General features: G+C 41.2%; 1 protein-coding gene across 1 annotated transcript; it reads left to right on the forward strand.

The window, feature by feature from the left end:
- The first annotated feature begins 1,522 nt into the window (after positions 1 to 1,522).
- On the forward strand, positions 1,523 to 23,676 carry POMGNT2 (protein O-linked mannose N-acetylglucosaminyltransferase 2 (beta 1,4-)). Its single transcript, XM_063303946.1, has 2 exons — positions 1,523 to 1,786; positions 21,417 to 23,676. The coding sequence occupies exon 2, from the start codon at positions 21,508 to 21,510 to the stop codon at positions 23,242 to 23,244; it is 1,737 nt and encodes a 578-aa protein (XP_063160016.1). The 5' UTR covers positions 1,523 to 1,786; positions 21,417 to 21,507; the 3' UTR covers positions 23,245 to 23,676.
- The last annotated feature ends 1,529 nt before the right edge of the window (positions 23,677 to 25,205 follow it).

Consider the following 25,205-nt stretch of genomic DNA (forward strand, 5'->3'; position numbering starts at 1 on the left):
TTCTTGGAATGGCAAGACCCATCCAACTATTGTTTTTATTCTTCTTCTTAGTGACCTGATGGGAACTGCTCTGGCAGTCTTGTCTAAACAGTGGGATGGATAACAGCCATTAAAATGAAATAAAATAAAGTGCTTCCTATTAGGAGACTAGGTGTTTATGTATTTGTATCAAAACCAAACAAGCTGTGGGGAGATGCAATGCTCAGCTATTAAAAACTAAGTTTTCCCCAGATAAGCATCAAGTTATCAGGGCCAAACACTTCAGCAGTTAAAGGCTGACATCAATTTACTGGAAAGATATTTAACTATCTTGTCATCTTGGGAATATCTAATTATGCATACGAACAGTAGCTAATATAAGGCAGTGTTTGAAGGCTCTGTTGGTTGCTCTTATTCATTTATTGAGCAACAGGCCTGAATATTTTTGATTTCCTGATGAGGTAAATTCCTTCTCACCAGAAGACCAACATTTAGAATCAGCCCAATATCTTGTTGCCTGAGGAGAAGGACAAGATGGTCCTCCTGCATTCCAGTGGATCAGCTGTTCAATCTGTTCAGTTCCTGAGAAGGGACAATATTTCTTACTGCACTGGAGGGCAGCTGCCTAGCTCAGAAGTACCTGCGGGGCACCCTAAGTGAAATATTCAAATCTGTCCTCCAACACTTGGTTGCTGTTTCCCACCCACAACACCCAACCCCTGAAGCAAATGCCTCTCTTGAAACAAGGGGTGGCCAGCCAATATTGACAAATGAGCAGATGAAAGACGTATATGTTCTAAAGAGAAACCAGACCTACAGATTTAAATAGGTTTTTATTGTCTTATTGTAATGCAATTTTGTTGTCCAACTTTTACTGTTCTGATCATTGATCAAATAAATTTGTGGTGAAGGAGCAGGAGGAGCAGGAGAAGAACATATAGCAGAAGATGGTGGAATTTGAAATTCAACATTACAATTTTCTCTTATTCCCGGGAACTTCTGTAATCATGATCATCTTCTAGTGGTAACTCTTCTATATGTTCCCAATCATCTATTGAGAGTTTTTGTTCTGACTTAAAACAATGTTGAGATAGGAAAACTGAAATAGAAATAGCACAAGATATTCTGATTGGCAACCCTGGGGGCCTTCAGGGAAGCCCCCTGGTTTTTAAGGCTTTACCTATAGGTAATGCATGGCCTGAGAGAAGGACACATGTTGCTGATGTCACTGGTAGGATGCGGCTCAGATTTTTAAAAACGTTTTGTTGGCTGACTGTTCAATCTAATATCTGCCTGCCGAAAATAAGTTGAATGGAACTTATTCCCAGGTAACTAGAAATAGGACTACAGCCTGAACAGATTCTGCACGAGGACTTGCAACGCACCGAACAAATAAGCGCGCGCGCGCTGTGTGTGTGTGTGTGTGTGTGTGTGTGTGTGTACACACACACAAAACAAGACATGAACGTGCAGAAGGAAAACTACAACTCCCAGGATGCAACGTGGCAGCCATGCCGGGACCGAGCATGAGCATAGGTGGGTCCTGCCTGGGAGCAGCGCCGGCCGAAAAGAAATGGTCATAAACAAGAGAGCGATTCCACCACGCTTGCTCTCGCGTAGGCAAAGGGGCAGCCGGAAGGAGAAGGACCCTCTTCCAGGGATTGCGGGCCGCCGGCGCCGCCGCATCGACGTCGTGCGAGGCAAAGTTATGCGTCCCCACTAGCGGGCGGAGAGCCTGCTGCTGAAACAGCGGCCGGGCAACAGCAGGGCGAGAACTGCTGCAGTGTCCTAGGAAGCGCTGCGGGAGGTGAGGAGCTGGCTGGTCTGTAGAGGGCCAGTTCTTTTCTGGGACGGGGGCAGCGGTGGTGACGGAAGGAGTGGATTGCAGGACCAACAGCACTTTTTCCCGAGTGCAGGGTAGCGCTCTGAGACTCCTGTTCAGACGTGCAAAGAAAGGCAGCTTCTTTGCTCCGCTCTTGTTATTTTGATGGCATTCAAAAGCAGCTGGTGAGTGGAAAGACCCGTCTTTGTGGCGGGTCCTTGCAATCCTCCCAGCCTTCAGTTCGTGCGAGGGGGGCTTCTAAGCTGCCGGGATGGGTGGGGTGGGGTGGGGCGAGCGTTTTCTGTTCGCGAAGTCTCTCTGTCAACGAGCGTCCTAACGTAGAGACTCGGGGTGCTATAAGTTTTGAGGGACGGAGTTGCTGCATGAGGGTGGTGTTTAGGTTTCTCTTTATAAGCACAGCTTTCTGTAGGGTTGGGTCTGGTCACAGTCACGCACCGTGTGCCTTATAACCTTTGGCAAATGCCATAATTCAGAGCAAAGCTTCTGAAAAGAGAAAGAAATCGCAGGATGGTTCCTCGGGGTTTTCTTTGCTTCACTGAATCGGTAAATATATCCGCCAGCGTGTTCAGAAATTGGTGACCAACTGTCTCTTGAGTGTATCACTCCATCCCTTCCCCAGGCGCTTCCAGATGTGTTGAACCGCAGCTTCTGTGCTTCCCAGCTAAGGGCGGGCAATGGGAGTCGCAACACATTTGGAAAGGTCAGATTGAAAAGCGGCTGCCGTTTTTGAGGTTCTGTAGTGCAGTTTTTTAGGTGTTAAAGCTGATTTCAAGTTTAACTATATCTGGACTCCATTGTATGTTCACAGACTTCACAGTTGATATCCCTGTATTAGATATCTTCAGGAGCTATTTCTGACGTTTACTAATTCAGTGTATCTGGAAAATTGGTTTTACAAATGAACTTTAAACTGCTATACGTGATGCCATATACTGTATTCTGCTGTGGGTGCTGTTGGGTAACATTTGGGACACAACTCTGTTTTATATATATAGCGTATGATGAGTACATGACAAGAGAAAAAGCAAATATATACACACAGTCCACACAATTATGTACAAAACTTTTGCAGGGATATAGCAGTAGCCTCATAATGGAGGCTAAAAATGTTACCCGTGTCCGCAGCATTCCTTAAGCTACATGTGCTCCCTGGATGGTGCTAAATGGGTGGCAGCGATTTGATGCAGCCATACTGCCCCCCTGGGCCTCATGGCCATGACAGTCAGAAGTGTACAACTCTGGGATAATTTTGTAGAAGGTTCAAACATGGGCGGGCGGGCGGGCGGGCGGGGCAGAAGAAATGCAGCGTCCTAAAAATGTATTTAATAATTACCACATTAAAAGCATGTGCTACAGCTGCATACAACTGCAAACAGAAGCATCTGAAGTATTGCTTAGTTACTGGTCCTAATAATGTATTTGGCAGTATATCCCCTGGAAAGTAGGCTTCAAAGGAAACAGCCCCCATTGTCAACTGAGGCAAAGCAAGCTTAGCTGCTGCTACCCAAGGAGCAAATCCGTGAACTTCAAAATTCCCAGCTCAGAACTCAGCCAAAACCAAGCTGTGATTTCTCAGCTTTTGATGGGACTTCATTGCAATAATAGAGGAGGGTAGGGATAGTTTGCCATCCTTGTCCCCTTCTGAAAGAAAAAAGAAAGCATGTGCTCCTCACATGGACAGCTGTGGATATGGATATCTGTCAGAATGTGTCCTATCAATGAAAGAAAAAAGAAAGCATGTGCTCCTCACATGGATATCTGTCGGAATGTGTCCTATCAATGGTGTTCAGTTAATGTAGGAATATGGACACTATTGAATTCCACAGCATTCTTCAGACCAGGGTGAACAAACAGAGATCAGAAACCAAGGGGAAAACACGGTTTCTACATGTAGTGTGTTAAGGGAAGTCACAAGCTGGGATTCCTGATTTGGAGCTATGGGAGGATTTCTGTAGTGTATTTTTCCCACTAGCAATCTAACAAACAAATAACAAATGAATAAGCTGTAATAAGGCGGGGGGAGCTACTCTAACTCCAGTGATAATTTATTACATAAAATATATGTGCACCTATTCCATTGCTTTGAATTAGAAGTAGTGTTTCAGTACAGTACTGTACGGTACATTGGACCTGAAAGAATTGCCTTTGTGCCCCTCACCGGCCTCTTCGTGCCTAGGCATCCTTCTTCAGATACTTAGCTTAGAGAAATCTTCCCAATACAAATGGGCTGCTTTAAAATAATATTAACATCACCTGCGCTTGCCTAAACAACAGAATTGATTTTATTGATCTCCTTTCCAGCAGCAAGTCAGGAAAACAGCAACAATAAAGGGAACGAACTGCTGAAATATATTTTTAAAAATTAATAATGTGGCTCTGAAGTATTGAAATAAAAGCAAAGCCTGTATTTATTATTCTGTGTTGCTTATAGCCCTTTGGGAGGGGCATAACTCCATGATAGAGTGCCTGCTTTATATGCAAAAGTTGAGTCCTCAGCATCTCTAGGTATTTATTTATTCATTAGGTTTTTATCCTGCTTTCTTTCTGGAGCTCCAGACTTTATCTGTGGCATACCCTTCTCCAACTTTAAGCTTACAACAACTCTGCAAGGTGGGTTGGGCTGAGAGATAGTGACCAGATTTCCCACTATACTAAAAGCTGCAGAAATGTGTTTAAGGATGGTCGGTGCTAAAACTCCTTCTGGGGTGGGTGGCTGGGTGAAGGAAGTACCTTCTTGTGCTTCTGCAGATGCTGAATGTGTTCAGAAGCAACTGTAGAACTGCATGTAGGATAATATTTGTTTGTTTGTTTGTTCATTTCTGTAGCCACCCTTCTCAGCAAGTGACTCAGAGTGGCTTACAACAATAAAAACTATAAACCAATTAAACCAATTTCAATTAAAACAATTAAATTACAGAATAAATATACGTGGCCACCAAGTAAGCAGTGAATATGGAAGAGCAAAACTCATTCTGCTGTAGCCTTTGAAACAAGTGGCCTCAGGCTTCATGCTTTTTGTGCTTAAGTAGGAAGGACAGACTTCTGAATAAATATTGCTTTTATAAGTCAAATCTAGAATTGGAAATGGCTAAGTAGGAGAAAGCTCTGGTAAACAAAGGTGTGATCTTGTATTAGGATCTAGAACTGAGTCTTCTTCAGAGCTTGTCAAAAAGTTCAGATCATAGATCAGTGTTTCTCAACCTTGGCAACTTGAAGATGTGTGGACTTCAACTCCCAGAATTCCCCAGCCAGCAAGTGGTTGCTGGCTGGGGAATTCTGGAAGTTGAAGTCCACACATCTTCAAGTTGCCAAGGTTGAGAAACACTGTCATAGATCATACTAACCATATTTATGTCTTACATGTTTTCTGATAAAAGTGGCTCCAGAAATAGAGAGGCTAGCTTTAGCTTGATATACTCTATGTATCCATTTTCTAACACAGTTTAGGAAGATTAGTGTAAACCTCTACCTGAGCTTTCCATAAGCTGGTATCTTCCAGATGTGTAGGGTCTAACTCTCCCAGAATTCTCAATGCAGTGTTGGCTGCAATTTCTAGTAACTGTATTCCCAGTGCCCCCAGAGGGCATCAGGTGGGGAACTGATCATTATAGGTTTTCTAGACATTACTGAAGGGGTTTCAAGCAGACAGTCTTCATATTTAAGAAGCTAATAAATATAAACAACAGTGTCAAATTTGGCTTAGGGCAGATGAGGTAGACGGAATCACTACAGCATCACCAACTCTGAAGTTGGTAATTCCTGCATATGTCACTCCTACACACAACACACCTTCATTAACTGCTACATGTAATGAGGGAACTGTTTTCTAACTATCCAAGTTTATCCCCTTTCCTACTTGCATTCTGTCTTGGCCAAAGGAGAATTAAGGCTGCTGCTCCTTTACCTTGCAGTAAAAGCATATAGCTTCTTCTGATAGCCAAGTCATCCTGTGTTGACCGTACTCCTGGCAGATACTTTTTCCTATCTATAGGCAAGAGGGAAGCCATCCATTTTCTCTGTTTAAAAATGAGCAGAGGCAAGAGGCCTTAAAGGGAAGCTTTCTGTATTTCCCTTACCTTTTCTATCAGTTTTGGACTGAATTATGCATTCATACGACCTACTGTTTTAGAGAAAGAATGTTTGGCATACTTACTGATATGGGGAGATTCTTCTCTCTCACTTCCTCTGTTATATTAACTTGCTGCAGACATCTCATCATGCCATAACAATATTTTGACTGGCCCTTTCAAAAGGTTTTCACAAGTATGCACCTTTTTTTCCCCTCTATTTCTGTTGGCTGGGTAATGTTTCAATAGGGAAGTAGATTGTTGATGACAGGTGAATTTTCTTTAAACCAGGCAAAAAGGAAGCACATCTTTAATACCAAACAAAGTTCAAAGGAAGATGTTGAAGCAGTGTTTGGATAACAAAAAATTAGGGCCTTTTTGTTTCTGCATGGGAAATACCTTACATTTTTTAAACTATGAAATATTTGAGTGCCAAGGGTTATTTGTTGTTTTAACTTACCACTGCAATTCTAATTAGAAAGTCATTATCATTTCAGAGTGATGTTGACTTCAAAGGGAGGATCAAGCAGATGATTTCTTCAGTTAGAGCCAATACGCTATTTCCAGATTAAAACTAGTTCAATTAAATCTCAGGGAGATCAAAAAGCCAAGTCAGTGATAATTAATCCCATGGATTTTGCTTGGATCCAAGTTCAACTAACTTAATCTGATCCAGTTCACTGAGTTTTAATTAAGTGTTTTTATATGCTTCTATCTATACTTCACTTAGGTTCATGTGTTCCCTGTTTGAAAGGCACATTGGCAGTGCTCCTCTGAAGAGGTTCAAATGTATGCTTTATCTGGAAGATGCATTTGCACTTGACTTCTCCAGAGCGTGTGCACTGGTGACATGAGCCTATATGGTAGCCCTTGCCAATCTTTCCCACCCATATTGGAGAATGAGTACTGACTGTGTACTCTATGTGAGATCATAGTTGCTTTGATCTTGAATTGCTACCTCTTTACTGCTGCAAGAAATTAAAGATCCAGAAGTAATCCTGTCCATTCCAGTTTTCAGTATGGTTAGGCCCTTTAGCTATGGGCCTTCTTTGCTACCTTCTCACATTCTTTACTGCAAATGACCTGAATGAATACTGCATATAAAAAGGTCTGATTACATCCGTAGATCGCTTCTGTTATATCAGAAATCCTCAACCTTTTGGAGCTGATCGACAGATGTGGAATTTTGAGAATGGTTGCAGGCCCTCTGACTAAACGGCTACTGGAGGCGGGGGGAGTGTGTTTGTGCATTCACAACATGGCTGCCACAGGGAACATGCAGTGTAAGAGCTGGAGATACCACATGATGTAGCCCGGCCAAGATGTGGATGAGCCGCTACACAGGAAGAATATACAAATGTGCAGGACTCCTACCATTTAATGCACAAGGGTGGCTTTGGAGAAAAGAAAGCATTTAGCCCAAAGGCAGAATGATTTTGAAGGAATGCCATTGCAAAAAGGAAGTGTTCTATCCGGTTCCATAAACAGCCTGCCAAGTTCCTCTGAAGCATGCTTCCCCCACCACCTAAGCTTTGAAAGATCGCATTCTCTTCTGTTATATCTCATGTAAGAACAAGGGGAAAAAACAGAATAGATTAAAGGAATTTCTAAATTGGAAAAGATCTATTATCCAAATCTTTCCTTTGTATGGGTTGATTACTTACTGAAAAATGTAAATGCATCTCTAGGTTTATGTTTATTCAGGATGTTTGTATATCACCTTTTGATAGAGCTCCAAGGATGGCTTATGGTAGAATTCAGTAAAAAATACAGTTTAACTCAAGTAGTTATGAAGCAGAGCTGCATAAAAATGAGATATAAGCCCATAAAAATGTAAAGGTTTGCAGTGGAATGAAAAGATTTTTACTGGTTGCTGTTGCATTTTTAAGCTCTTTTGGACAAGAAACTCTTGTTTTGATTCTTTTATTTATTTATATTTCAAATTTCCATCACCACCCATCTCCCCCGAAAAGGGGACTCTGGGCGGTTTTACTCAGTTGAAGCTCTTTACAATTGAATACTTTTTCTTCTTGCCACTTGATTTTCATTATTTCTTTCCAGGGCCTCCAGTTATTACTCATATTCATGCCCAGAGCAGGAAGTGTTGCATTAGCAATCGGCAGGGCTGCTTCATATATCGCTGAGCAACCAGGCTGTGACAGAATAACTTGAAGGATTCGGGTATTGGGATTTTTAGGTACATAGTCAAGTATGAGCGAAGGGGCCCAGTTCTCTCATCCAGAACCATCTCCTTCTCTAATCCCACAAAATAAGCACAGAGGCCCCGCAAATACCTAAATAATGCTTCTGAATAGAGATTCTGTCAATCAACAGGCAATGACGGTGCTGGAAGTTTTGTGGGGGAAACGTAATAGATAGAGGAAGTGATGGTAGGAAGGGAGTCCTAACTCGCTAATGTAGCACAATGGAGATTTCAGATCCACCACAGTATTTGTATCACAGGATATGCTGTATGTAACAAATACGTATATTTGGCTTCCAGGCCATGTCAAGAGTTTCTCCTGAAGTAGAGTTGATCCGCAGAGCTCAGGATAGGATTAACAAATCCATGGTCCTGTTGAAGGTTTATGACAGCTCCATCAGAAGCTAATCAGCTGAACCGACTGGCCCATTACATTGTAACGTGGCTTAAAAGTACACAAAGATCCATAGCTTATAGTAGCCTTCTCCAATCCGTGTATTCTTCAGGTCTGTCAACTCTCAGAATTTCCAGCTGGCATGGCCACTGCTGAGAATTTTGAGAGTTGGCATGCACCCAGGTTAGAGAAATTTGGTGTATAGTCCTGAGTGACAGCCAATTATTTGTAGGGGTGGGTGAGCAAGGTGTAAGTCAGCCCTCCAATTCTCAAGAATGGGCTACCAACTATATCTGTTGATGCAGATACAGGTCCTTACCTCTACATTTCTCACTTCATCACTTACCCCTAATATAAATAAGCACCATTTATTGTCCGAGTACACTTCTGAAATAGTGTACTTTCATTGGTTTGACTGCTTCAACCAAACCAGCCTTCTCCAGCCTGGCATTTTCCAGGCATGTTAAGAATTCCCAGCAACATTGTCAAAGAACTACAGATGCTGGTTTGCCAAAGACGCAGTAACAACCTCAACGTAGTAGCAGGCTAGCGTTGAAATGAGAACTGTTGCAGGACAAAAAGCTCAAGACTTTAATTATGTATGAGAACATTTTGTTAGGAAAAATACAGCTCTGCCATATCTTATTTAACGATAGTAACGCAGCAGCCCAATCTTGTTCCCCAAGCAGTGGGCTAGTAGCTTGATAGCACCGTGACTACATTTGAAAATCAAATCTGGAAACGCATTGAGGGAGTGTTTCTGGTCTCTCAGCCCACCTACAGCAGTGTTCTTGAAGTTCGGTTGTTTTCTCAGAACTGCTTAACGTAATATGTCATCTCTGCTTTATCCTGGAGGCTTTAATGATGAATAAAGTTAAGCAAATAAAACAAGAAACCTTTCAAATAGGTTTGGCTGCATAGTCCCAGCCCTGATGAATAAGCAGGCCTTCCCTTGCCCGACCCTGCAATTTTCTGGCTGTCGGGTTGTGAAAGGGACCTTGCTAGCTGTGGGGCTGTAAATTGCTGCATATGGATGCCTAATAGATTCAGAGATGCTCACTCCAAAGGGGTTTCTAGCTCTCTTTTCATCATGTGTGGTGATTCATGCTGATTCCAAGAAGTAAATTTTATGTAGCTTTTTACCTCTTACCCTCCAGTAGCTGCCTCTGCCTTCTGTGTCTCTGACCCAGTCGTCTTTCCAGCGACGGAAGATGGAAGGTGACACCTCTGTGCATTTAGATATGGGGCTGCTGCTTCACTTGCAAATGGGGACACAGGAGGGACATGTATTTCAGCAAATAGCTGGTCCATTGAACTGCTGGCCTCATTTTTTTTACAGCCCTTTTTAAAGATTGGTTTAAAAACTGGCATTGATTTGCGCCACCTTTTTTTCCTGTAACACAGAGCTTTTGTTTGCAATTCCCTCTGACATACGTAGTGATTAGCATAAATTTCCAGAGAAACTTTTTAAATGCAAATTTTTCTTTTTTGCCATTTTGGTTGCATAATTAGCTTTGATGTGCATATTTTTATTCCATAATGTCATTATTATTTTTTTAAAAGTATAAATATTCCATTATGTTATACAGTGTTCAGAAGCATGCATCCCCTTGCAGGTACATCTTTCACAAGCTTTTTTCTATTTTTTTTGGAGGGGGGATGGGACAGGTTTTTGCCAGAGAAAGATGGATATTAGTAGACTCCATCCAATGAAGCTGTGCATCCTGCAGTCAGGTCTGTTTAGTGGATCTAGCAAATTGCTTCCAAATAAATCTGCAGTCAATTTCTTTGACAACTCTTGGGTGGAAACTTAATTTTAAAAAATTAAAAAAAAAAAGGCTGACTCTTTTTACACAAGCACTTCTTAAAGGCCAACTGGAGCCGTGTATTTTTGGAAAGCCAGTCTTTTAGTTTAAGGCCAGGATGATATTTAAAGTAATGCATGGTGTCAAAGTACAGAATCGCTTTAGCACAGTCCAGTGCGTTACAGCCATATTGAAAGGGCCATTAAAGAATGTATTCCTTATGCAGCCTGGATCTGTCCAAGTAGTGAGGGCATTATTGATTCAGCAGCTCACTTTGTTTTGTGCCAGATATTCTGCACGTCTTATAACTCCCTGTTGATTAATTTTCAGGGTTGCTCAGAGACATTTTATCTCCATTTAACTTCTTTAAATGTTGCAAAATGTTGTTTTACTGCATGTAGTACTCTTGACTATTCCATCTTGGTTCTGTTGCTTTTACCATTACTTTGTCTTCCTGTAAACTTTTACTGCTTTATTGTTTCATTATCTCAGATTTTCAACTCACTGAATATATAATACATGTATTCAAGCACATCTTACCTCTATTTGCTCCACAAGTGCTGAAATTAAACCCATTGTACATGGCTGGGTCTAGCTGGGAATTTTAAGAGTTGTAGCTTCAGCATATCTGGAAGGCACCAAGTCAGGGAATGCTGCTGTATCTTACTCCACATATTTGTCGTAAGTCACTCTACTTGTCAGAATGCTCCCACATCACATCTGAGGCATCAGTTAAAATGGCCACAGTCTATTTTACAGATATAATGTAACTCCACCCAATTAGGAATGCTTATAATGCAGAGTAATGTGGAATCTTGCCATTTTTGATGGGGGAAGAAAGTATAGGGAAGTATTTGCCATTTGCAAATGGGTATCAAGGGCAAACTTGGAAGCCTTGACCCTGTCTTTTCTGCATGGCTTCAAAAAGTATCAGGTCCCCAAATGCTGAGTGGATCTCATTAATGGCCCATCTAATAAATTATGGCCACTGCTTTATCATAGAACAGTTGCATTCTAAAAGGTAGAGAATGCATTACTGCTCAGGTTGCAAATGTGATCAGTTATAAATAACTGGTTGGTTATTTCCTTCCCAGTTTAAAAATAAACAAGTCAAACCATTCATTTTAAGTTCGCTTCAGTGTACATCGATATAAATGATTACGTTTTCTTGACCACAACAGTGCAATTTAATGAAGAAGCTTAACTAGAAATGGGCGTGCACATGTCTTATTTAGAGTCTTTAAAAACATTGTCATCTATTCATCAGCATGAACAAGATCTGGAAGAGCAAAGACATCACCCTGAACGCAAAAGGCAGACTAATTAGAGCAATAGTCTTTCCCATAATGACGTTTGCGTGTGAGAGTTGGACAGTAAGAATGGACAACCGAAGAACTGATGCATTTGAATTGTGCTGGCGTAGATTGCTACATTTACCATGGACAGTCAGAGTAACCAACAGAGAAGTGCTAGACCGTATAAAACCTGATGCATCATTAGAAGGCAAAATTGTAAGACTACGACTGACTTACTTTGGCCATGTCACACGTGCAAACTCACTAGAGAAGTCAGTGATGCTAGGAGTTGTTAGCGGAACAAGAAGAAGGGGCAGACCAAGAATATGCTGGCTCGACACCATCAAAACAGATACCAAGATGAACATCCAGCAATTGAAAGAAGCCATGCTTGATAGGGCTGCATGGAGAGCTCGTCCATAAAGTCACCAAGAGTTGGACACAACTGAATGGTTAAAGCAGCAGCAGCAGCAGTCATCTATTAGGAAAATTTATTCCAGGAAGGAAAGGAATGGGAGGAATTCAGATCAGCTTGCTTGCAAAACCCATCTGTAGCTTAGTAGTAGGACATATACTTGTCAGGCAGCAAGTAAATCTCTGGTATCTTATTTAAAGGAATGGGATCTGGGTAATAGGGTGATAAATCCCTTCCTTGGGAAGTTACATTATTAGGTTAGATCAGAGATAAACTATCTGTGGACCTCCAGATGTTTCTCTTGCTGGCAAGCCAATCTTGAGGAACTGAAATTTATACAAGGATTGAAATGAAGAGTAGTCACCATCAATTGGCAGTACTGATGCACCAAAAGCTCTGACGTGTTCTTTAGCATCTGTTCTTTCACCTCAGTGGATGGGGAATTGCTATGAGAAAAGGTTGTGTTGCTGTTGTTTGTGAGTACCTGCAGTGAGTACGCGTCAGAATGCTTGTGACTGAATTTTTGACTGCCAAAGGAGTTCCTCCAATTAAAATTAAACACCAAATGCAGGTTGTTTATGATGATGACTCATGCAAGTATTGTGTGTTACTAGGCCAAAAAACCATAAAGATGGTAAACCGGGAAGAGCCAATTCATGTGATCAATAACAAAGTAGATGACCTGTAACAACAACCAGTGAGTTTCACATGAAAAAGATTGATGAACTGATTAATGACAGTTGGTGAATTACTCAAAGGGAAGTTGCTGTCAAGACTAGTATTTCACAGGAACCTGTGCATCACATTATTGATATTCTTCAATATTGGGAGGTTTGTGCAAGATAGATTCTTTGCATGCTGAGAGCAGAGATGAAAGCTTCAAGAGTTAACGATTGTCATGCTACTAGAATGGAAGGTGATAAATTTCTTCACAGCATTGTAATAGCCAGTGAAACATGGGCTCATCACTATGACCCTGAAACGAAGCATCAGTCCATGGAATATCATCATAAATCTTCACCTGCCAAATAAATGTCAAGCTTTCTGCAGGAAAAATCTTGGTTAGTTTTTGGGGCTCAGATGGTTTTAAATTTCCTTAAACCTGGTACCACTATCAACTCAGAGTAATGCATTACAACACTCCAAACTCTGAAACAGTGATTAAGCAGAGTTTGAAAACACAAGAAGGAAATTGCTTCCAGGTGATAGTGCTAAGCCTCACACCTCACAGACCACTCAAGAGGCAATTGCGAAGTTGGATCATGCCATACATTCTAGATTTCCACCTTTCCCCCAAATTGAATGAAACCTTCATGAGCAGCCCTTTGACTCAAATGAAGAGGTGGAAAGGACTGCCAGGACCTGATTGAAGGGACAAAATGTGGACAAACTGCCTCTCATGACAGTTTTAAGATGCTCGTCCAGTGTTGGCAGAAGTATGAATCTATGGTGATGATTATGTGGAGTAGGAAATGCAGGTAACAAAAGCTCCTTTCAAGGATTATTTTCCTATTTCATTTATTAAAATATTCCTATTTAACCTAAAGTTATGAAGTTGGAGGCATTACTTTTCATTCAACCTTCATAATTTAGCATCTGTGAATCAAAAACAAACAAACAAACCCAGAGTTACTACAGATAAATCAGCAGTCAGAATTAGTGGAGGCAGCTTCATCTGGTCGTTTTAGCTGAGTAATATTAAATGTATTTATCATGCAGCTAGAACAAAGTAGAATACAGATAAAGAATAAAAATAGCAGTTAATATTATAATAGACTGTGGTGTGTTGTAAAGCCAATATAAAATAAGGAGCCTTTAAATGAATAATCCCATAACATACAATAAACATCCATGTATTCAAATTAGTTTTTTTTTTCTTTTAACCAGCTTCACCAGGCCCCAGGGAAAACGAGCAGTTTTAGTGCTTTCTTAAATTTTAAGAGACCTGATTCCAGGTATAATTCTGGTGGGACTCTATTCCAGAATACTGGAGCCAGATAAGAAAAGGCCCTCAGGTGCAGTGTGGCTGTTCTAGTACCCAGAGTTCAGTTGACTGTAGCCTGATAGTTGAATCAACAGGCACATGAGCCACCAGGAGGTCTTTCAGCTAACTGGGTTTCCTCATATGCAGGGCACAGTGTATCAACACCAGCAATTTATATTGGTATCTTTCATGAATATCCAACCAAGTAATATTTGGCAATGGGGCTGCCCTTGAGGACTATCATAGGGCCAAGTTGTTCACAACATCACCTTTCCCTGAGGGAATCTGACCATTTCACTAGATCTGACAGGGTGGGCGTGCTCCAGGTCCCTTCCCTTAAATGTTGCCACCTAGTGGGACCTAGGCTGTGTGCCTTCTTAGTGGTGGCCCCTGCCCTTTGGAACGCTTTTCCTCCAAGATCCTGCAGGCCACTACCCTCCTGGCCTTCCAAAAAGCCATGAAGACCTGGTTTTTCCCACAGTTCTTGAGGTAGTATGAGGCTGGAGCCCAGATAAGCTTTTTTTTTTCTTTGATGCGTGGGGTTGTGTTTTATTTGGGGGTACCAGGAGGCTTTTAAAATTGGCTTTATGGATTTTTTTACTGTTTTTATGGCTTTATTATTGCTTGTGAGCCACCCAGGGTTATGCTGCATAAGATGGGTGGCTATACAGATCTGACAGATGATGGATGGATGGGGGAAGGTCCAGAATAGTGTGCACAGCAGCATTTTGGACATGAAGCAAATGGCAGAGTGAGATAAAACAACCCTTTATAGCCTCAATCAGGGATGAAATCCAGTCTTTCAAACACAGACATCCATGTAGTTTTAACAAGTTAACAGATTCACGCTAAGGATTTGTCAAGCCCTCATTAATGATTATTGGCAGGGATAAGATGTCCAGCCCAGGGTGTAGGAACCCTCTTGGAGCAAAACTATTCTGGATCTATTCAGTGGCTGGATAAGAAACAGCAACCCTCCTAGATCCGACCAAAGGCTTATCTAATTCTGCACCTTGATTTCTACTGTGGCCAACCAGATGCCTAAAGAAAGGCAACCCAGTGAGACATTTTCACAGCCCTTAGCCTTCAAATATATGTTGCCTTTGATCCTGGAAGGAGCATATAACTTTCTTGACTAGTTGACACCATAATTACTAATAGCCTCATCCTTTTATGGGTTTATATAGTTCTCCTTTAAGTTGGGAGTTGTTCTGTCTTTTGAGTTGGTACATTCTGTAACAGGACTATGCACTGTATGAAGAAGTGTTTCTAATTGAAGCGAATATTTGTAGCTCAGGATTGAACTGTGGAGTCCTTGGTGCTCTCTGAGCCTTGTTGTTTTCTTGCAGACATTTCATTGCCAGACTAGGCAACATCTTCAGTGCGAAGAGGGAGTGGGCCTTGCTCTCTGTTTATATACCGTGGCTTGCCCTGCTTGTGTTGGTGGGAGGTGTTGTCCTCTCCTTGGGAGTTCCTTGATTGGGCTGTTTGCTGCTTGGTTGATTGCCTGAGTTAATAGTTCCTTGATTAGGGTGTATTGTGCTGTTTGATGGTTCATCTGGTGTTAATCCTAGAGTAGCTTTTATAAAGAGCCAGGAGACTCATAAGGAAGCATTTCCCCATTTTTCTTTTTTGCACTCATGGCTGATGCTCTTTTTCTGTCCTTGTCTTTTGTTTTGGTCTGGTTTGTGCGCCCGCCCGCCTGCCTGCCTCTCTTTTTAATTGCCCCAAAGCCTAACAAGCTTCCTGTCCAACTCCCTGCCATATTTTTCAGCTTTGTTTTCCCTGGCAAACTGTTTCAACCTCCCTGCCCTTTGCAGCTTTTCAGGAACACTGCAGCAATCACCCGGCTGGCCGGGCCAACCTGGGTGGGTGGGGCACAGAGAGGAGTCAGCTGGAGCAATAGGCCACCCTGACAGATGGAGCTCGCTCAGAGAGCCTCTCCAGAAGCGAGATTATCTCTTTGGAGTTGTAGATGAAGCACAAGCTCCTGCTTTGGCCGGGCGGTGGGACAGGTGGGCAGGGAACACGTGGAGAAAAACTGCTGAGGATTTTCTTTTGCCTCGTTAAGGGATGCTCTCACTCCCTGGGGAGGCAGAGGGGGGAACTGATAACCCATCTCCTTTGCTGAAGCTGGCTCAGGTGTGCATTTGTATATGGCCTGAAACTTTAATTTGCTGGTATTTTGTATTTCTGAGGCTGCTAGAAATTAATACATTTCTTTAGTGAGTGTTAATGGGAGTTAACACTATTTGAAATGTACTAATTTGCATGTGTAGTTCTTCAGTTCTGCTATCTGTTTGGGCTGTTTTTTAATACTGTGTTTTATATTATTGTTATTGATGGTGATTGTGTATGTGTGAATGCACACACCTTCATTACACTGAGCCACTTGTACTTCTTTACATCTTTTCCCCTCCAGGCTGAAGGAAGAATGGTTAAAAAGTCTGGGTTGGGATTTTTGTTTTCAGATTCGGTTTTCTGTGGTCAGGTTTTACCCAACATGTAGAGATTTTTGTTGATACCCATAATACAATGCTCCCAAAAGTGTGGGACTACTGTTCCTGTCACCTCCAGTTGATATGGCCTGCTGGAAAGTAATAGGGGTTATAGTCCAATACATCTGGAGGGCATCAGATGGCTTTTAAGTATTTCCATTGATGTGGCATCCAACTCTATGGAGCCTTAGGGAAAATTTATTGGATAGGAAACAGACTTAAGTATAGCCATATCTTAAGCTGATCTTAATATTCGATGCAGGTCATACTTTGTGGCTTGACTAAGGAGATGAAATGAAGCATGCAGGTATCTTGGAGATGGTTAATGCTTATTGTTACAGATGGGTTCGTGCAATTTTAAATGTGTGCAATTTACTTTGTTAGATTTGTCTGTGTATCTTTAACATGTATTCTTTTGTCAGAGTTTCATTATTGATGTTCAACTACTTTGAGAGCTAATGGACTTGCGGGCCAAACCTATGAAGCTGATTGGAAGTAAAGCTATATGGAGTCCAATAGGACTTATTTTCAAATTCACCTACCTGTGATTGCAGCTTTAGTTTTATTTTAAAATGTTTATAGTGACTTGTTTACTGCAGTTATTTATGTAGTTTTTCCCAGCAGAAGTGCAACAGGCGAAACTGTTTCTTTCGTTGCTCTATCTTTGCACATTGAATTTCACCTTCCTATTAACTGTTCAGTCCACTGGTCCTGTCATCTTAATTGGACTTGGAACTGAAAATATTTGGAGATCTGCCTGAAAAGGGCAATTGTGTTAAAAATCATTTTGGAAGCTAAGGCTGCATTTAAATGTCCCAGTAATAACTTTGGTTGTTGTGATGGGAATGAGCCTTCCTTGGGATAGCTGAAAGATTTACTTTGGTTCTAACTGAAGCAGAATTTAATCTTTTGAGTTTAACATAATTTGTGATAATAAATCAGCTTCAAACCATACTTCTGGCTTGTGAACTTGTAATCATAGTTAAAGTTAACTAGAAATTACCTGCACTAATACATCCTGCCGAACTGCAGTCTGTCTAACACAGGAGGGCAAAGGGGTGTGTGTTAAAAGCCACATTTTTAACCCACCAAAGATATGAAATGATAACATCATTGAAGGCAATTGAGACAGAATTAAGGGATCTTTTCTTCACTTTGCAAGGGCGTGTGTTTTAAGCCACTGGAGACTTAATGCACCCATTTTATTGATTTAAAACAAAAAGAAAATTTTCTCATAGGAACTTAGAGATTTGCTACCAATGGTAACATGATTTAGCAAAACTTAAAAAATGGTCTGGGGGCTGCATGTATGAGAGACAGTTATCACCTAAAATGTAGACAAACCCTTTGAACTCCTTTCTAGAGAACTGGAGTGTGTTCAAGGATGAGCTAAGATCAGATTTAGTTTGACATCGAGATGTACCCATTTTGGATTCTTGCTGGCTGAATTCTATGCAGTCCTGTTCATTAATTAACAGTTAAATTGGTTTGGGCATAGTTAGAGAGAGAGAGACAGCTCTAATCCTCTACTGATGGAAATGAGATTATTAACAGCAATGGCTTATTTTAGTAATTTTACAGTGTACCTGTTGGCCAGTTTAATTGATTTTGCTTTGTTTTTATGGTTGATATTTTTTGTTAAGAGGGTTGTGCCATTTTCCCCCTTCACTTTTTTTAAAACAATCAGCATACTAACACATCACTTGTCACCAGAATAATGTTCTAGCTAGACGAGGCTTAAGAGAGAAGCAAAAGCATCTTGCAACTGTCTTATCAGTGAACAAATATTGATATTTTCAAAACAAAGAAACACTGAGGCACTTGATATCCCTTCCTTGTTAATTACATTGTCAAAAAAAACCCTGATATACATTACATGTTGACCCATCAGTTTTTACAAACTCTCAGTCTAAACAATTTTCTTAACTCATTCACTGCAGTTCTAAGCCATGATGTATAACTTAGGTTTATGTGTGAACTAGACCACTCTGCTTGTTCAACAAATCATGATTGCAACAAACCATGACTTAGCACATTGAGTGCATCCAGCCAGTTAGTTGCAATACTTCCTACTGAACTCAGTGAGTTCTCTTCGTTATGAAGCTGTTCCACTGATTTCAGTCAGATGCAGGACCAGATTTTCTGAGGTGCTGATCCAATCCGCCCTCCCTAGACTTGATAAGGTGGGGGGATAGCCAAATTTGTAAGCAGTGCAGTCCAGTATTCCCTCAGACTATTGCTGGCCCCTGTAACACAATTTGGTGCCCTCCAGATGTGTTAAACATCAGATTCCATCATTCCTCTTCTGTCTAGAAATTACTGAAGTCCAAAACATCTGGAAGGCACCAGACTGAGAAGTTTGTTATAGAGAGTGAGACAGATGGTATTTTCTTTTTCAGTACTGCCTTTCTGACAACCAGCAACACTAGAAAAACATTCCAGTGCTTCCCTTTTCAGAGATAAACAGTTTAGTATTATATATGGGGGGTGGGGGAAGAAACTGATGGAGACCATTAGCAGTGGTAGCCCTGACATTAGACCCAACATCCTGGTTGCTGACTAGATGCGACCTAGGTTCAAGTAGCTTGATTTGAATCCAACCCCGTTACTATATTCATTACATGGATATGAAGATGCTTTGAAAGCAACTATTCTTAAGTAATAAAAAAGGTTTGGCCCAAACCATAATTTAGGTGTATCTCTAAGGATTTCTAATCAGTCCAAATCTCTATGCAGTGCAGACTGTACCTGTTTCTTTATTCAGATATAGTCATATTAAGCAGAACGTAGTAAATGTGTGCTAAATTCTATGAGGCTTTTTTCAAGAGAGATTATATCTGGATAACTGTGATGCTTGTTTGTACCCACAAATTTGTCTCTAAAGTGTTTTTAAAATCTGATATTTCAAGACTACAGAAAAAACAAGTAAATAGGTATACAATACCTTGCTCAGAAATAAGTCTCCTCTTATACTCAGTAATTATGCCTAGCCGATTTACACTTACCTAAACATAAGTCCTGTTGAGTACAGCAGATTTACTTCTGAATAAGCATGCAAAGGTCACAATGTTATGAAGTAGTAGTTCCATGGGATATTAATCCATGTCCTGTTCTGTGTTCAGCAACTTTCCTGCCCCTCTCCTTTCATATGCAAATGTGGTTGAAAATTTGTTACTATCCCTTTCCAAATCTTGATATGTAATGGACCTTGACATGTTATGTTCTTGAAGTCCATCAAATGGTGGGGCTTATGCCCCTGTGAGGAATGTTGAGGCTTCCTAGAAGTTCTCAGAATACTTTGATGGAAGAAATGTAGGGAAACGAATGCTATCCTCAAACCATTAGGTGAAATATTTGTATACATGTTTGTATGCAGTAGGATTACAGATCATTAACATGTGCCCTTATTTTATGTATGTTTATTATTGAACTTATACTCCACTTTTCGATTTGTTCCAACACTTAAGGTGGTATTATTTTTATTATAATTGTGCTTTTGACACAAAGTCATCTTCCCTTCCTACAGAGAATTCCAGCAGAATTGAAATCCCTGGAGATTCCAAATAGGATTATAACTTTCACTTCAAAGAGATCAATATTAATTTATTGGACTTCTTCTTCACTCCATCCTCCTCCACCTCTTTCTTTGTCCTTTCCTACTGCCACTCAGCCAGTCTGGTGACAATCGAATACTTTCCATAATTCCCTATAGCTGTAATTGAAATAAGATACCATCTCATTAATCCTGTGCTTGGGTTTTGACCAAAAATTCACCTTACTGAACCCAAACTCTGGAAAATCTAATCTATTGGAGATGCTGTATTCATACACAAAGCAAAGCACAAGCACTTTTCTGCTCTTTGAAATGGCTACAACTAGAGTTTCAAAAAGGTGGAGCCCATTTATAACATCAGTCTGAAATGAGAGAGCAAGATAGTGGAAAGGCTTTCAGGGTTTGCTTGATGTTGCTTCCCCTAAGAGTATTCATAGCCACAATTGGGGGTCTTATTAGGACACTGGCCCTGTCTGTGTCTTGATTTGATTTTTTTTAATTGTATGGCATTGGGGAGCAGAATCAACGGCTTATGCCCCTCTCCTGTAACACTTGCTATCTCTAATCCAGAGATGCTGGCTGGGGAATTCTGGGAACTGAAGTCCACACATCTTAAAGTTGCTGAGGTTGAGAAACACTGCTCTAAACCATATGGTAGAACTCAGCTAAGACAGATCGTTCGTTTTTCCTATCTAGCTCATCTCTGGCTGACCATTTTAAAAGTCTCTCCTAAATTGAAAACAAAGGAGACTCAGTTTCCTGCCGATCCATCACCTCCTTCTGCAGTGGATTCTTTGCAGTTTCTTGGCACTTACTCTGCTGATGTGATGGATGCAGGGATAGAGTTATCAAAGCTCTGCTGTAGAATGCCCCTGTTGGCTGTCATGTCCATTAGGCAGTAATTCTATACATACTTAAGTTGCCATAAGTCACATTGAAACTCAAAGGTTCTTTTTTTTTCACCCCCACTTGTTCTCTTGCTGCAAGAAATAAGGTAGTAAAAGAAACACAAATCACATAGCTGGTTTGGGACAAAAGTCTGTCCATGTGGCTACAAGTACACCTTCTTTCCTAAAAGATGTCCATGGATGAAGTTTTATAAGAGTGCTTTAAGAACAGAAATTATTTGCTGGTGTGTAGCATCTATTTATCAGGCTGTAATATAACATGTATTTTTGTTTAGAGAGCGGCATTGCTAAAATTAGAGTGGAATCTGTTTGGGGCAGCTGTTTCAAAGCATATTTTTAAACGTTATCTGCAGTCCTTCCTTCCTTGCATAAATGCTAAAGAATTTATCGATGGGGGAGAGGGGGAGCCGTTACTTCTTTATGGTGACATAATGGACATAACTGTGTTTTTGCTCTTCCTTTGTTTTTTTAGGTCTCTGCTCCATTATGATCAAGAAGACTGAGAATGCCTCCCTCTTCCTTAGTGTTCACCACCTGCCCACTTGCTAGGGCCTGGGTCCAGAATGAACATAGCAGCAGTGTTGAACGCCTTGCTAGTGTGTGTCCTTGCTGCTGTGCTGTGGAAGTATATCAAGCTGCACGACCATGTCTTTGTGCTGGAAGAAGAGTTAGCCCTCTTGCGCCAGTCCCAGGAACTCTCTCAGGTCCGCATTGACTACCATGCTGCACTTCGAGCTCTGGTAGAAGATGGCACCAAGATGGTTTGCACTGGCAGGATGCACACCGACCGTATCTGCCGTTTTGAGTCTCTCTGTTACTCCACCGAGGCAGAGGAATTTGTCTTCTTCCACAGCAGTTCTTCTGTCATGCTTCCAAACTTGGGCTCCAGACGATTTCAGCCTGCCCTGCTTGATCTCTCCTCGGTGGAGGACCATAATACTCAGTACTTCAATTTTGTAGAACTGCCAGCTGCAGCTCTGAAATTTATGCCAAAGCCTGTCTTTGTTCCTGATGTAGCACTGATTATGAATAGGTTCAATCCGGATAACTTGATGCACGTTTTTCACGATGACCTCCTTCCCATTTTCTATACCATGCAGCAGTTCCCAGATCTGGACTTGGAGGCCAGACTGTTCTTCATGGAGGGCTGGGGTGAAGGACTGCACTTTGATCTCTACAGACTGCTTAGCAGCAAGCAACCACTCCTCAGGGAGCAGCTTAAAACTCTTGGGCGGCTCCTGTGCTTCACCAAGTCATACGTGGGTCTGTCTAAAATCACAACCTGGTATCAGTACGGTTTTGTTCAGCCCCAGGGGCCAAAGGCCAACCTCCTGGTGTCTGGCAACGAGATCCGACAGTTCAAAACGTTCATGATGGAGAGGCTGAATGTCAGCGAGGAAGGAACACCTGGCGAGGAATACATCATCGTGTTCAGCCGAACCATCAATAGACTAATCCTAAATGAGGCAGAGCTAATTTTGGCGCTTGCCCAAGAATTTCAGATGAAAACCATTACTGTCTCCATAGAAGACCATACATTCTCAGAGATTGTCCGCTTGATTAGCAATGCATCCATGCTTGTCAGCATGCATGGAGCTCAGCTTGTGATGTCTCTCTTCCTGCCGAGAGGAGCCACTGTTGTGGAACTCTTCCCTTTTGCCATAAATCCTGAACATTACACACCTTACAAGACATTATCTACCCTTCCTGGCATGGATCTTCAGTACATTTCATGGCAAAACACTGAAAAGGAGAATACTGTGACCTATCCAGACAGGCCCTGGGATCAAGGAGGAATTGCCCACTTGGACAAAACAGAGCAGGATCGCATTATAAAGAGCAGTGAGGTTCCCCGGCACCTGTGTTGCCGAAACCCAGAATGGCTTTTCCGTATCTACCAGGACACCAAAGTTAACATTGCTTCCCTGATCCAGGTGATCAGGCAAACGGTGAAAACCAAACCAGGACCTAAGAAGCAAAAGTGGACTAGTGGTCTCTACCCAGGCAAAGTTAGAGATGCCAAATGCCAAGCCTCTGTCCAGGGTACCAGCGAAGCAAAGCTCTCTGTGTCTTGGCAGATTCCTTGGAACCTGAAATACTTGAAGGTCAGAGAAGTGAAATATGAAGTTTGGATACAGGAGCAAGGAGAAAATACGTACATGCCTTACATTTTGTCCCACCAAAATCATACATTTTCAGACAACATTAAGCCATTCACGAACTACCTGGTGTGGATCCGCTGCATTTTCAACAAAAATCTCCTTGGGCCCTTTGCAGATGTGTTGGTGTGCAGCACATAGTTTTTCTCCATCAACTGGCTTCAAAGAAGGCAAGCCCAACCCTGATGTCCTGTAGTTTACAGAGGATGGACAAGAACTTGCAGACCATGTTAGTGCCTACGTGTCCATTTTATTGCATTCTGAATGTCTTCTCTGCTCTGTGTAACATTACATCCAGTTGGTAGATAAACTCTCTTAGTTCTTTAAAGAGGCAACAGGCACGAGGCTACAAAATCAATCAGAGTGGAGTAATTGTTTTATCTTGATTGTTCTATGAACTTTTCTCTCCTTCTTTTGTGTGGTAAATATTTTGAACCTAGCTTTATACTGGAATTTGGCTATGTCACTGGATGTACAATTTTTAATTTATTAATTTTTGTTTGTTTCCCCAAAGGTCTGTATCCCAGAGCAAAAATTTGGTACCAGAATATTTATTAAATTGTTGAAAACCTATTCTCGTACCTCTTCTTTTGTCTTTGATATTTATGCATAAAATAGAACTCTGTTGAAATTGAATAGAAGGGGATCAATGCTGATATGGCTGAAGAAGCCAACAAAAGATGAAGGTTCAAAATGGTCTGAGAAAGAGAAGGATGAAAAAAAGTCCCCCAGTGCATTCATATGGGATAAGTAATTGTCCACTGACTTAGGTTACTTTTTTCTCCATTCTAAGTCCCTTCCTGGTCATAGGACCTAAAGCAGAGCTGTTACTAAGGAGTTGGAAAGAATTCCGGAAACCCTGCTCTGACTGCTTTCCCTAACTTGTTTTTTGTTGCATTGCTTTGTATTCCTATTTTTGTAGTATGTATTCTCCATGCGTCCAATGATGTTTGGTATCCTTTCTGCCCAAATTCAATGCCCAGGGATGAACATCTGATAAAAAATACGAAGATGAAGTCTATGAAGGTGGTAGGTCTTTGTTCATTAAAATTACAAGAAAAGTCACCCTACAAGGAAAACATGGATGTAACTGTTGAGATATTTAACATTTCTAAACTGTAATAGGAAATTTAGAAAGCATGAAAAGGTGTGATGTCAGCCCCTGAGCAGCTACTTACAACCAAAAATCAAGATTCTCAGTGTCTTCTTCAACCAAATGTATTGAAAGGGGGAAGTTACAGGAATCTTGGCAACTAGTCACATTTTCTTTAGCGTCCAATTTGTCTCTAAGTTATTAGGGTGGAGATTTCTTGGTCATCTTTTTAACCACCCATTGATAAACTGGAGAGGTGGCTACCTGTTTCTCTGATAAAGGAAGAATGTACAGATGAGGCTTGGCCAGGAAACTTAAACCTTCCTGATTATCATGTACTCCAAATCCCCTTAGCTTTGCCAACAAAAGTAATACTCAGGGATTCTGGGAGTAGTCCAAAAATACTGGTGGGGCTGCAACTCTGCCTTCCCCTCACACAACTACTGATTGGAAAGAATATCATCCTGATGATCTATAGATGGGAGTAAATGAGGGCAATGTGTCACCTTTCCATTTGTACCTCTCCAGCCCCAGATGATGAACAAATGGAAGGTGATTGATTCAGTATATAAAATTCAGGGTATATTTAATATTGGGTGTGTCCTAAGACTGCTGCCCATTTTTTCCTAATAGCAGTGGTGATAATAAACAGACATTTCATTTAATCATAATTACCATCCTTGATTAAAATCAGCAACCAATTTGTTCCACATTCCTTGTAATATGCAGTCCTCAATCTTGCGTTAGAATTATGAGATTCCTCCAAGATTATGAGTTAGGTAGACTGATGCAAATGAGTATGTTTCCCAAAGTGTTACTTGCAGAACTGTGCCATCTGAGCACGTAGTGTTTGGGAAATCAAGGATCACATCAGGTAAGTATATACTATTGCTTTACCCATGTTCAGAATCATGTCTATGGAACTTCTTAAAGTAAGGTCAACTATAAATATATGAATGTATTGCTCAGAGGTGTCCCCAGGGTATGGTCAAAAATGTTATGATGGTGG

Source organism: Candoia aspera, chromosome 4 (genome assembly GCF_035149785.1).
Source record: "Candoia aspera isolate rCanAsp1 chromosome 4, rCanAsp1.hap2, whole genome shotgun sequence".
Taxonomy (NCBI): Eukaryota; Metazoa; Chordata; class Lepidosauria; order Squamata; family Boidae; genus Candoia; species Candoia aspera.